This window comes from Aphelocoma coerulescens, chromosome 15, assembly GCF_041296385.1.
Source record: "Aphelocoma coerulescens isolate FSJ_1873_10779 chromosome 15, UR_Acoe_1.0, whole genome shotgun sequence".
Classification (NCBI taxonomy): domain Eukaryota; kingdom Metazoa; phylum Chordata; class Aves; order Passeriformes; family Corvidae; genus Aphelocoma; species Aphelocoma coerulescens.
Window position 1 is genome coordinate 3003839 of NC_091029.1, and position 14642 is coordinate 3018480.

Sequence of the window (14642 nt, forward strand, 5' to 3'; positions counted from 1 at the left end):
AAATCAACATCACTAAATCCCTCAAAGCTGCAGAACGTTACAGTAGTTTTATAGCTGGGATGCTTCCTCATCCAGTTCTGGATAGGGATAAGGAGAAGCCTTTGGAAACATAGTGAGCTGCTGCTGATCGTAGTGTTTCAGCTGGGACAAATTTGGTAAGTGCTGCAGCCCCAAATTTACCTAAATTTTTGATTTATTTGGACCTTCCCAACAGAAATGCAAGTATTTTGCCATACAGGATGTTTAATCTTATTAACCAGTTAGGCTCTTAACAATTACAAAGTAAAAAACTGGGAAGTTAACTTTTTGTTGCAAGATAGGAAGTAAAGATAAAACTGTGAAATTTGAAGATTTTCGAATGCTCCCATCAAATCCTGAACTAGGTGGAAAAGCCAGTGAACAGAATCCATTAAAGCTGCATTTATTAAATGTCCACTTGTATAAAAAGCTAAAAATAGTGTCTGAGTTTTTCCAATTTTCTTTTGATAACAGTTATTATGATTTTCTGCTTCATCTCAGAAAGCCATTTTGCTGCTGCTGCTGCAGTGTATAATCTGTGTGCCCTTTCTTGGTGCAGCACAAATGACAGAGCACTAATCAGATCAGAACAACAATCACGTCATCTTTGAGTAACTAGCAATAAACTGTTTTTATAAGGAAGAAAGATGAACTATTTTTAGGGTAACTCTGAACAGAAAACCAGAAAATGATTGTACTCAGTCTTACTCCACATCACTGCTGTGAATTTCCAAGGCATTGCTTTTTCCTGGGCTGCAGGCTAATCCCTGTCATACATCTTTGTGTAAATGGTCCAGTCAAATAGGATTTCTAAGGTTTGGTTAAAAGTTTTGACTTAAGTCTATGAAATCCCCTTTCTCCCTGCCCTGTCTAGTGACTCTGAACCACAGGCTGATTCCTAAGTAACCTAAATGTCCATTTTTGGTGATTATCCCACGTTTTCAGCATGTCTCATATCTCCTTGTCTGTGTTATTTTACTATTGCTGTCAACCCTTCAGCAAACGCCTCCGTTGGAAGTCCAGGAATGGGACTGCCATGGCTTTTCCAGCTCTGCAGCCCCAAGGAGCTGTGCAGGTGCTGTGTGGGAATGATGGCACAGGGCAGGAGGCAAAAACATCCAGGTGTCTCCAGAGATGGCTGTGCCCACCCCACACAGCCTGGCCTTTCCTGAGCTTCTCCCTGCCAGAGATTCCTTCTCTGCCTCACTAAATCCCGCAGCAGTCAGCTCCTGGAGGCAGGGGGTGGTGGCACAGCTCTACCTGTGCCTGTGCCTTCCTTCCACCCTGTGCCAGAGGCACCCTGCTCTTCTCCCTGGCCTGAGGAGGGTCAGTGTGCAGCTGTTGGGAAAAACTATCTCCAGCTATTTGGCAGTGTGGGAGGGCTGGCATGGGGATGTCCTGGGATCGATGGATCTGAGACCCACTCCTCACACTCAAGCTGCACTGTGAGCCCTTTGGAAGCTTCTCAAATAAATGTCATTAAATAACCCATTTTTCCTGTGGCCCAGCCACCAACAATTTCCTTCTTTCACCTAAAAAATGTAAAAAATGAAGAATACCATACAGTCAAAATGTAGTTTTGCCAGCTTTTATTTTAGTCCTGTTAACAAATATATTTAATGCAAAGGCAAACCAGGAACTCTATAATTACCATACTCTCTGGATATAGAAACCAGCAAAAGATCTCATAGTTAGGTATCAAAGAAAGGAAAATTACTTTTTTTTATATCCTGAAAAGACATTCTACTTCAGGCAGGAAAAACTATAAAAAACCCCACCAACCTATCTAGGAATCCAGTAAGCCAAAGGAGAACAGCAGGATTTCTGGTCCCATTAATTATCTCTGTGCTGCTGATCTGTGCCGGGGGCCAAGAGCTGCTCATCCAGAATGGTGACGTGTGAGGGACACTCTCAGTCCTCACCTCCATCCCTGTGCCCCCGGCTTAGCCATGGGGCACCTCTGAGGGCAGCGACAGCTGCCTGTGGCTCACAGCTCAGGGCTGCACTCCAGGCCAGATGCAACAACCACTGGGCCATATCTACATCCATGGATAACCTCCAGCCCTGGGATGACCCTCTTTGGCTGTGTAATCCCTTTGGAATTGCACTGTGCAGACAAAACAGCTCAAAACTCCTCCCTGGGGAAAGCTTCAGCCGAGCTCCCTTTACATTTTCACACAGGCAACTCAGAAAATGTGAAGGAGGAAAATATGCAAGAAAAATACTTCTGTTAAAAACAACAGCAACAAAAGATAATGGAAAAAGCTCAGAATCCAAGTGATTGTTCTCCAGGCCGACTCCTGACGCTGTAGCAGTGAGGTGTCTCCTGGAAGCACAATCAGCTGAGCCCAACCGTGCAAGGAAAGAATGACCAGGAGTGTTCAGGCCAGGGCGACAGCGGCCCCGCTCCTGCTGCCACACTGGCTGGGTAAGGACAATAGGGACAGATAGGGCCAAGCCAGGAGGGCCACAATTATACAGTATCAAGTCCTAGGCCTTGCAAAAATGTAACCTTAGCGGTAGAGAATAAGAGGCAGAGCAATTACAGGAGTTTTCTGTGACCCTGCAGAAGGATTTGTTTCCCTTTGATCTCCCTACAGATGCGTGCCATTCCCAGCCTCATAAAACACGGATTTACGAGCAGGTTCACCCCAGTGCAGCCCTCCCAACAGCTTCCAACCATGGCACATTGTCACTGAAACAGTGGAGCAAAAGCTTCCAGAAGGGTTCTTTGCTCTCTCTGTTTATGCACCAAAACCAAACCACGTATAAAAATGGTAGAATTGATGAAAGCAACAGTATTTAACATTCCTACTTCATGTGGGTATCAGGAGGAAGAATTCATAATACAAGCCTATCTTTACCTCCTTCCTGAATGACCTGACCAATGGCTGCTTGATTTTGTTGTTTCAGAAAACATTCTCTCTTACATTCCATTAATTGCTCGAAGTCCTGCCACATTTTCATTTGCTTCATATTTGGCCCGTGACTTTCCCGTACAACTTTCTGTTTCTCTCGTAGTTTCTGTTAAAAATATAAAAATATCAGATTTCTGCAACAGCTCTACACCATAGAAGTTTCTTGCATATGCAGCTTGGAATGACGGAGATTTTTATATGCTATGGAAATACTGTTTTGTTCACACTGATAACACACCCTGCAAGTGCTAAATGCATTAACACCTGGGATTTAGATCTTTGTATGGATTGACAACTATTTCCATGGTTTTTAACTGTCTGAATATTAATCTTATCTATTTGAGAACTTATGCTAAAAATCTGACATCATTTCCATGCAGAGCTCTTGCAGTATCAAGGTACAACCCACAATGGATTCATATCACGATACTGTAACATGAAATCAATGTTTTACAATTAAACCCCCTCCTGATTATTAATAGTGGCAGCCCAGACCTGTAAAAATCACTCAGACTTACTGAGAAAAGGAAATTAATAAAAGCTGTTTGGTGTGACTTGCTAAGCCCAACCTCGTCCCTGCTGATCTGAGCTTCAGACAAGATTAAAACTGGACAACTGCTTTTGTCTGATGCTGCTGATCCCCTGGCCTTTAGCAGCAGTGATGAGGTTGACAGGTTCAGAATTTATTGTCTTCAACAGGTTGCTTTATATACAACAGAAAATCTGAGCTGGCACAGTTCGTTATGCCCCTGCTTCAGGGTCTTATCCAAACGGTTTTCAGGGAATGTGCTGTCACACTGAGCTGTTTGCCTCTCCCTTAGAGCAGCTTGTGCTATTCCCTGCAGGAAATCAAGCCCTGAGGAGGGAGCAGGATCCTTTTCCAGGGTATTAGTTACCAATGCCAGCAGTGATGGAATTTTCTTTGTAGGCTGCACTATGCTTTTTATAAAAGACTGACCACAGCCTTTGGGAATAAGCCCCACAAAACTATGAACTGTACAATGTCTGTACGAGGTAAAAGCCTCATTCTTACCTTCCCAAGGTTTTCTTGTTCAAGGATGATTCGTGTATACTGTTCTCTAAAGGAAATATAAAATGATTTTATCAGGATTTGGTTCTGTGTAACAGGACAGAATAATGATGCCAACATGGAAAATAATGGAAGTATTGGGAGGTTCATAAATGAGACAGAAGAGGAAACACAAAAAAGCCCATTTGTGTCATTGGGCAACACGTTTTAATGTGAAGGATCACATCTCCTTGTCTCAGCTGTGCAGCTGGGAAAAGTGATACTGGCTAAGGTCTCTTACATTTTTGAAGCAGGCATGATCACTGCTCCTTCCAGCTTGAAGGCAACAGTGAGACCATGCAGATGAGATACTCCTGATCCCTTTTATAATGCATTTAATCCTGGTGACATCCCGAGGTGAGCCACGGCCTGGCTTGTACGAGTGTCAGACTTTACAGACCCAGAGCCCTTAATTGCTGTGAATGCAGCATTGGAATGAGTGGGAAAGTACAGGAATGAGGGGGAATGGCATTTCAGCCCAGGTCTGACAAGTCCAGTGAGTGCAGTGGGAATGCTGCACGTTCCTCTCCCAGAAAACAGCCCTCACATTTCAGGGCCTCAGTATAGGCCGAGAAGTGTTAATGCTGACATTCAGCACGGAAAGCCCTGGCTGTCCACCCCTGTCTGTATCAAGTGGCCACATCACTCTGCCATACCCAAAGCTGACACATGACCCCTGACAACAGAATATGCAAACCACAACAGCACCGTCCACAGACAGCACTAGGACGTATCTTTAGTTTTTTTGAAATGTGACAATAGAAAAAAAACTGTGCACTGAGCCACAGAAAAAAATCAATTGTATTTTCTGTGTAATTATATTCTTTGTGTGTGAGAGTCAGCTAGTGGAATTCAAAATAACCCAGCTCATTTAAAGAGCTTTTCAAATTGCTCAGGGCAGATGACTTTTGCATAGAGAAATCCTAATTCTGAGAAAGAAATTTCAGCCTTCATGATGCCAGAGCATGAAGGTTTCCTGGAGCGCGAAAGCAGCTGTGTGGACCCAAGGCATCACATTCCCTTATTCCTTCCCTTTCTCCCAAGTACTCCAGGACTTTAACTGGAGCACTTGGGCCTCGGGCCAGCTGGTCCTGCCTCCACAGGAATGGATCACTTTAGGATCTCTTGCTCTTGGACAATTCCAGCCAGAACAGATCAGAGCTGTGCTGAGGCTGCTCCAGGTGCTGTGTTGTCCCACTGATCTCAGCAATCCTCACCCAACTGGAGGTGAGGCTGAAGCTGCTTCTTTGCCCTGGCACACAGCACGTGTTCTCACACATTTGGCCTCCAGAACACCCTGGTTTTTTTTTTTTGAAGTAGAGTTTTCAAAGTAATCATCAGAGGATTTTATGTCTTTCCTAGTAAGTTTTTCTTTACTATTTATAATGATGACTGGAAAGAATGTAACTTAATAACTTTGTTAAAAACCCCACAACTTTCTATTTTTAGAAAAGAAAATTAACTTTTCACATTCCTAACAAGTGACTCCACGGAACAGAGAGTTTATATTCAATAAAGAGGGTCTGAATTAAGACATTTTTTGTTCAATATGTTGTTAGGAAAGTGCAATTCTATTTATGGTTCATTTTTACTCCGTTTACATTCCAGTGCTTGCTGAAAAATACATTCAGGTTCTAAAGGGATGTCTAGAGAAAAATGTAATCGTCTCATTTTATATTTTGCTAAGATGTCTCTATTGAACTTTGCTGTAACTCATTGAAATGAGACAGCACTGTGACCTCTTAGAAAGGTCAGGACTGTGGCTGGTCCCTGTGGGAGGATAATTTCCACAGTTGGGAAGTGAAATGGGGACAGCACAGAGGGGTAACAGCCTGTTCACATTCCCTCACCATACCTGGGATTACATAGCTGGGCTCGTGCTCCATCCCAGCACTGGGCTCTGACGGCTGCTCCGTGTGAATCCCCATATCCTGGATGTTCAATTCCCAAGTATTTGAGTTGGAGTGAACCAACCTGAGCTCCCACTCCCTGCTGTCTGACCCCGCTGCCTCAGCTGCTCCTCATCCTCATGAATATTCACATCATCACTAAGGTTTTATCTGTTCATCCTTCTGCTTAATTTTGCTGTTTCATCATTCCTTTATTAGATAAATGTTTATTTCCTACAGCCTTCCATTATTTTGTGAGATGGAGCAAGAGGCCTCTCAGCCTCCATCCCCTTCTCTCTCCTTGTCCTTCTCTTCTCCCTCCCCAATATTTGTAGTTTTGATTCTTTTCTTACTCTTACTTTCCACTGTTTACCACTCTTTGCCATACAGTGTTTGAACATTCCCAGGCCTCACATCCTTGCAGAAGGTCATCTCTCATGGATGTTACTCTGGTCCTTCACTTCCTGGTGATCTCCACCTCCTGTTCTAGAACATGGAGATGCAGCTCCACTGGTACCAGTGCAAGGGGCTTCAGGAAGGGTCTGATGGATTCCCCTGAGAGAATCCCTGGAATTTTCTCACTGTTTGACAATTTCCCTGTCAATAGCCATAAAATTGAACAAACACCAATTTTAAAACTGTTTTGATAAATGTTTTTGTGACTGAGAAATACTGTGGTGGGAAAGCAAAGACCACCTTGTAAAGCTACTGACACCAACTGGATTATTTTGTTGACAACAAGGCTCTAAGATTTACTTTTCTGGAAAACAGAATTTCTATTTCATGCAATATTCTGAAATTTTGAAAAACTAATTATGAAGAATAAGCCCCGGGTATTTTGACACTTTTACCAACTGGAAATTATAAATGTTTTGGGTTTTTCTGATGCTTAATCTTGAAACAGTTTGTTGACTGTTGCCTGAATTTTGTTTCAGCTTTTACGTTGTATTAGAAGATTGAACATACACAAAATTTTCAACAGGATACTTTAAAAAAAATATTTAGTTAAGTGTAAAAAATCTCTATGACATGGTAACATTTAGACTTCTTAGCACAGATAATGAATCTGAAATATCTCATTCTCAGAAAACATTTCCATCTTTGGCAGGAAAAATTTCTATTTAAAATAGAAAACTACATCAAAAATAATCAGCAGCTCAATTTATAGTATTTCCTGTTTCTCTCCCTGCCAGTCAAAGGCGAGGGGTCCTGAAAGAGTCACAGGATGAAGGAAGTGGCTTTTTACTGGAGTCAGTGAAACTGAGGGTAAGGATGGAGGTTCATGGGATGGTGCAGAACCATCCTCAAAGTGTGGGGCTGCCAGTTGAAGCCCTATCCCAGGCTGAGAACCTCCAATGAGAAGGGCAAATCTGGTATGTCTGAGAGAACTTGTAGGTTTACAGCAGTATAGGCTGGAATCCGAGATGCTTATTTTTAGATTATTATAGTGTTTCTAAATTTATCAGGTGAACTCCTCTGGTCCAAATGCCAGTGAGAAAATTCCTGACTTCAGCCTCAGTTTGTGAATCTCCTTCAAGTCACCCCAAGGGGAGCACCCTGCCCCGCTCACCGAACCGCCTTGCGCCGCTCCTGGGGGTCTGGGGACACATAGGCCTTCATCTCCTCCTTGGCACGCTGCAGCTGGATCTCCAGGGTCTGTGAAGAAATCCACCATTTAAATATATGTATGTGTGTATATATTATAATTGCTATTTCATTTCACTGGGAACAATTTGTGCTCTTACCCTTTTCATGCAGTTAATGTAATGGTAGTTGCTCTCTTCCTGGGCACACTCCTCAAGAAGCCCTTTCACCTCCTGTGGGAAAAGAGTAAGATTCCAAAGGATATGGTGACTGAAAGTTCCCAGGAGATGCCCTGTGTTGCCATATAAACCATGAGAGTTTATTATAATAATAATAACAATAACAATAATAATAATAATAATAATAATAATAATCCTGAATTGATAATTTCTCAAATGTTTATATAATTTGGGCTTCTCACAAGTCACTTTTAAAGTGAAAGACAACTGAATGGCTTTACATTTGCAGCCTCAGTCACAGTCAGAGATGCAAAATGGCTGTTAACAGGTTTTTATTAATGCCTGACTTTTAACAGACTCTTCAGCAGTGCTGCCAAGACTCCTGTTCCTCAGCACATCTGAAGTGCCAGGCACAGCTGTGAACAAGCATTTCCTGGAACACATCTGCAAAGTGCATGTTAGACTTGCCAATAGTATGTTAATCAGCAGTCAATAATTACATGGAGGAGGAGTATGGAGATAGTGGGTTGCTCCCATCTCTAAATGGTCCATCCAAAAAAACCCTCAATGGAATTCCTGTACACATTCCAGGCTGCACAGCATTTGCCATTCCAGAGCTCTGTCACTGTGTGATTTTCAGACCATCAGCTGGAAAACTGAGTTCAACTCATGTCCAGCTCAGTGAGTGGATGTGATTGTCACCACATGCTAGAAAATAACTACGAGTTGTCTGCCAAGAAAAAAAAGCCTTGATTGCTGTTGTAGAATAGTTCCTTTGGAAGGTCCATTTCATACCAGGTCCATCTGGTGTGAAGGACCCCACAGAGGAACTTTTAGAGCAGGAAAATAACTCTGTATATCCACCCACACTTTAAAGGTACTCCCTGTTTATCTTGCAGTATATTCCTTTGTGGGCAAGGCCTTGAGAAACCAAGCCCAGTCAAAATTCACAGAGTGATGGAGTGAGATAAAGGAATACAAGACAGTCCCATTTAATGAAGTCTCCTTGCCACCAGTTTCAGTCATTAATTATCCATTGAATTTGTTGCTAATGCAGTGAATCTGCTAAATGGATGTAAAGATTTGTCTTGACCAATTAATCTTTATTTTACATTCAAATTCTTCCCTAACATATACTGTCCAGGGCAGCAGAACTTCTGGCAGATGCACATCCTTGCTGATCAGAGCTGGATGAAGCACCCTGAGTCCATCTGCTGCTGTTCAGGACCTGTGTGACTGCAGCCACCCCACACAGCAGCTTCAGGCATGACCTGTGGGTCACAGTGACTCATTGACTGGATTTGTACTTTCCACATCCCAAGGGAAGGCAGGGGAACACTGTACCACAGCATTTATCCATGAGCAGGAGCCAGCCCCACCTCACCTGTTCCAGGGCCGAGCGATTGGTCTCCAACCCGGCCGCACAACTGTCGTACTGGATTTTCTTCTCATCACATTCTTGAGTTAATTCCTTGGTGAAAAGGGCAAAAGGGCACATAAATGAAATCTTCCTTTGACTCACACACCAGCCCCAGCTCCTGGCACACTCAGGAGTGTGACCCTCACTGGCACACGGTTGTGGTTACATAGGGAAGCCACCAAGCCCCTCACATTCTGGGGATCAGAGGGAGGGAAATTTCCTCTGTACAGCACATTCATGGCTTTACCCTGCCAGGGTAACAAGGCTGTATTTGCAAGAAGAAAGAACAAATAATTATAAAAGTAGACATTGAGAAAGGATCAATATAAGTGCTTCCTATGAAAAGCCAAATTTCAATTACAGTTGTGCACAATCAACCCCTTCGCTGGATTTCATCTGTGACACTTTGAATGGAACCATTAAATGCAGGTTTTCTGGAAATTTCATTGATAGATAAATGCATCAGTTTATTTAATTCCATGGTAACAAGCCAACTTATGGCAGCTGTAGACCCAAAAGACTTTTTTTTTTTCCAGCTCTCTATAAAATTTTGAAAACAAATGGACAAATTTGTCGGTGCCACAAACTAATGCAGGAATTGGAGCAATGTATCCAACATTTGGATGGGAACTTATCTGCAATCCACTCAGAAAGGACAGTGTTGGTTGGGATCATCAGTGTTGAAATACTGAAATAGCTTTGCAACTAATCTGAAACTAACTTTGCTTTGGGTTTGAACTATGACTTTTCACATTTTCCCATGATGTAGTAATTTTTTAAATTGCTATAAAGGACTAAGTTTTGTGCCTGCACTGTCAGCTTTTACAAATTCCAACCTTTAGCATGTTGCCTGCTGCAAATGCTGTTGACAAGTTCTGCTGTTTCCAGCTTTCCCCCAGAGTTGATCATGTCCTTATAGACCACTTCAGAGATCTGTAAGCTGGATTTATTTGGGGGTTTGACTCGATTTGCAGAGAAAGAGAGGAGTGTTTCTACAAACCTGGCAGTTCTGACGTAGCTGCCTCAGCTCTTTGATGACGGGAGCAAGGCTTGCCTTCTTCTCTGCCACCATGGCATTCAGTTTCTTCACCTGAGAAAGGGACAAAATAATATTCATTAACTCTGTGACCCTAATTGTACATTTATGTAATTAGGAATGTGAAAAGGAAGGGAAGTAAACCAAAATACAGAGAGAAAAAATGTGTGATGAAACCTTAATTATGTAACTGAAGTTCAGGCCTAATTAAATAAGGGAAAGAGTCCATCTGGCAGTGGGGTCATTCCCACAAATGAGGCAAATTCTGCTCCCATTGTTCCAACTGAGAACATCCCAGAAAAGTCCAGGACACTGCCCCTGTGCCAGACACCAAAGAGCTGAAGGAGTAGGGGAGATGAAGGGCATGCACAGAAGGGGCTCAGAGAAAGGAAGAAATCCTTAAGAAAACAAATAAACCTGCCTAGGTTAAATAAAGCTTGAAAATGCTAAAACTGAGTGACTTTGACATATTTAGACTGAAAATTCAAATTGCATCCACCTTTCTGTTTGAGAGTAATTCTATTTTAGTTACACCATTTTATTTTCCCTACTGAGTTAAAAAGATGCTATTTTGCTTTTTGCTCTCTTATAATATTTTCTAATTAGAAATTCAAGTTCATTCTTGCTTCTATGGCTATGTGGGCAGGTAAATTAAAACATGACAGTTCTAAGGACAATTGAAAATCAGGCTATAGAGAAAAAGACAAGCTATTTAGCTCTTTAAGCATATTAAGTATCTTATCAACAAATGCTTAACTCCAGTGATTTACAAACATTTTAGAAAAACCCTCCATTACAGATTCAAACCATTTGTCTCTTTCAAATAATGTGTCAAATAAGAAAAAATATGAAACCACTTCTGAAATCACAAAAAAAGTAAAAATTCAAAGACAAGAAGATTTGATATCCCTAAAGTTTCTGAAGGGAAGAAAAGAAGCTTTTATTTGTAGGATTTTAAAGACAAGAAATGCACATTCTAGTAAACTTTGTCAAGATTATCTTTGCAGATGTATTTGTTAGAAATATTTATATATATATATATATATATATATGTATAAACACAGATTAAAGGAAAATTATAAACCCAAACAAAAACATTAAACTGGGTTTTATATGCTGAGGACCCAGATACTCAAACTGAGGAAATACAATAGTTTAAGACCAAAATCACCATTTCAGACATGTTATCTAATGTCTGGCCTTTCACTTCATCCATTTCACTCTTCACTGCAGAGACTCGTTCCAGCTCCTCCTGGGTGTAGCTGTATCCAGAGATTCCTTTCTTCTCCTCAATTGCTTGCTGCAGACACAAACAATAAATGCTGGATGTGAGTCCATTAACCAAGAAACAGCAAATTCCTTCTTGGAGCCAAATATTGTAAAGAAGTGAAAAGGGTAAGTACTGTAATAAATTTATTTTATTAATCAATTGATTATTATTAATCAATTTATTATAATTAATCCAGCTGTCAGAAAAGTAGATTTTATCTCATGCCTGAACAGCAGGACAATAAAAACTCTCTGTAAATACAATATTTGGTCATCCAATGCTCAATGAAGTGAACAGAGAATTTCCACAGGGTAAAGTGGGCTGGAGGTCAGGCTTTCTGTAAGTTCAATGTGTAAAATCTGTCTGCTTGATCAGAAGATGCAGCTAATTATTTTGTAAAGTATTTTGGTAACAAGAATACAGGGATTGGAACAAAATACCACAGAGTGTTCCTGCACTTGGGATGCTTACAGTTATCCAGAGCAGAATCCCTTCTGCTGCTGTTCTGGCTTAGGAAAGATTCATCCAGTTTTAAATTTAAATGCATTTTCTTCTAAATATTCTGGGGTTAGAATGTTTCCTTCCTGCCTGCTCTTTCTTTAAATATCATTCCTATATATTTTACAGCAGTAACTTGGATCCTATTTGCTGTTGGTCATTCTCTAAGCCCCTACTACATCTGTGGATACCAAAAAGTAATTTAAGCATCCAGCCTTGCCTTAAGCAGCATTTGTGCAGATTCACCATCAACTTTAAAAAGCAGGGTCAGGCCCCTCAGTCTAAAAAGAAGCTGCAGAGCAGTCCTGATGGACACGAAATGCAGCAGCCTCACAGTCAACAGGCAGAAGTACCTTTTATACCCTAATGGCTCCTTCAGCAGGGGCAGCAGGAGCTGAGGGGATACACATCAGAATAACCCAAGCAGCATCCCTGTGATCCTAAGGCTGTTCCTGGGGCAGGGAGGGCTGGGGGAGCAGCACGAGCTCGTGTTACCAACTGCTGCTGAATGGCCTCGTGGCGCTGCCTCAGCAGCTCCTCCGTCCTCTGGAGGATCCCGTACTCCGCTGTAATTTCTGCTATTTCCAGTCGCTTCTTCTTGTAAAACGTGTTCTTGCTCCGGAGCTTGTGCACGTACTGCTTGAACTGGGGGAGAGAGAGCAAGAACTCACTTCACTTACAGCCAAGCAAGCCTCTTACTGCATAAAATGTAATTATCCTCTCTGTCCTGCACATTGAAGATGCAGTGTTTAGAACAGAGGGCTGGAATTCAGCATTCCCAGGGTCTATTTATTTTCAGCTCTGCATTTGTTCACTGAGCGAAATCAAGAAAAGCAGCTCCACTGCTTTCTGTCCCAGCTCACTCATTTGCAGGCCTGAGATCACTCCCTTCTGCTCACCACCATTTGACAGCTGGAAAAGTAAATACTCCTTGCAAAACGTTATGGGAGTCATGGATAATAAAAACTTAATGCAGCAGTAATTTGCACTTGTAACAGAGCCCCAGCTCTGCACTGCACAGCCCCAGCTTTGCAGACCAAAACATGGTAACAGAGAGCAGCAAAATTGGAAGGGAAGAGGACATGGGAAAACATTTTATTTCTTTTAAAAATATTCTCAGTAGTTAAAACGTGTTGTACTCTTTCCTTGACTCCTGCAGACCTAGATGATATCGCTGGCTAAGTTTTCAAACCCAGGAAAATAAAAGCAGAGTCCTTGCATAGAAAGAGAAAAATGCAGTATTTATGTCACTCAAAATCTAAAGCAATGGAGAATTTATATTTTTATTAAAGACTGAGCAAAATAATAAAAACCCTTACAGTCCAGCAGCCTTAGCTAATTTACACCTGAACCTGTGTGTGTTCAATTTGTAACACAAGTACCAGGGGTTGAAACAAACAGGTAAGATTTTTCTGTGCCTTAATATTTTCCATCTGTCGTGCAATCTTAGCTCTTATTCCTGGATTTTACATGAGAGCTATGAGGTAAATGCCAATCACAGCTCAAAAATGCATTCTGATCCAGAGATGGAAAGCAAATAAAATTTATGAGAGTAAATGATGTAAGAACAGGTTTCAGAAGGCTCCTGGATGAGGAGGAGTTCAGTGTGTGCAGGGAGCACAGACCAGGCAGCCCCAGAAGGAAAATTAATCCCACTCCCACTGATACAGGCTTGAAATTCAAACATAAATGAACTTAAATTTTGGAATTTACATTAATTTTTCTTTTTGTGAAATTATCCCTCTCCCTTCTACAGAATAAATCCAAACCCCCAGTGTGACCATAGGCTAAGAACCCCCAGAGTAACTGTATGTTCTATAAAAAGTGTCCTGGGCAAAATGCCCACAATGAAATCAACCCTGTTCATCTGCCATCCTGTGCAATATCTAGGCCAAAGCTGCCTCTCTCTTGCTACGCTCCAGAACTATTTTTAAAGCCAAAAGCTATAAACGTTTTTGGTGAAAGAACAAACCCACAAATTACTCAATGTGCTCTATGCAGATTGGCCTCTGTGTGGCTTTGGGATAACATCCTACATCCTGCTACTACCCAGGACAAGGATAGACAAGGTCACCTGAGCCCTGTCACACTCTCTGGTACATTACTGGCACATTTCATACAGCAGTACCAAATTCATTCCTTTTCATAGCAAATTCAATCACATCCTCTTAGTTAATACAAAAGACTTTTTTTTTTTTTCTTTCTTTCTTTGCTTAGACAATACCAAGCTTTCTGTGATTTCCAAGTGATTACAGAAGTATAAATACAATCTCTGTCAACTGAGGAAAATCTAAGGCAAGCACAGTCATCTGTCTTGATCCTTGGGACATTTCATTTGACCAGTGGAATATAAGAAAGAACGAGGTAAAGGATTAAATTAATATGTGACCACACAGAGCTATCAAATCTGAACAATCTTCTGTCAGTGCATCCCAGGATGAAAAGCAAACTATTATTCTCTTCACTTTTAAGGTCTTGAAAATAGCTCGAGTGGGAGGTAGAGTATTTGCATATTCAATATTCAAAGCATAATGTATTTTACAATGGAAGTCAAAGGATCTTGTTGATTAACGAACCAATTCCACCACTGTTCTATTATTAGTTGATTAACTTAGGACTATATAATACAAATTTCATCCAAAATGAACTACAACTTGCTCACAGTGACAACTGAAATCTGTTCATTTTAGGAGGTGGATGTCAGTCAGCACAATCTCTGGCTTTTTAAAGCAAACTTAACCTTTCACACAGCTTTTATTGC

General features: G+C 41.4%; 1 protein-coding gene across 3 annotated transcripts in view; it reads right to left on the reverse strand.

Moving 5' to 3' along the window:
• Positions 1 to 1605: 1605 nt before the first annotated feature.
• Positions 1606 to 14642, reverse strand: part of IFT81 (intraflagellar transport 81) — a 37505-nt gene continuing 24468 nt past the window's right edge. For all 3 annotated transcript variants that reach the window (XM_069030812.1, XM_069030811.1, XM_069030813.1), the window contains 8 exons: positions 12377 to 12526; positions 11285 to 11413; positions 10078 to 10167; positions 9042 to 9128; positions 7640 to 7711; positions 7465 to 7550; positions 3970 to 4015; positions 1606 to 3042 (listed from right to left, as the gene is read on the reverse strand). In XM_069030812.1, the coding sequence (XP_068886913.1) occupies positions 2860 to 3042; positions 3970 to 4015; positions 7465 to 7550; positions 7640 to 7711; positions 9042 to 9128; positions 10078 to 10167; positions 11285 to 11413; positions 12377 to 12526 (843 nt within the window). In that variant the 3' untranslated portion in view covers positions 1606 to 2859. The remainder of the gene's footprint in view (positions 3043 to 3969; positions 4016 to 7464; positions 7551 to 7639; positions 7712 to 9041; positions 9129 to 10077; positions 10168 to 11284; positions 11414 to 12376; positions 12527 to 14642) is intronic.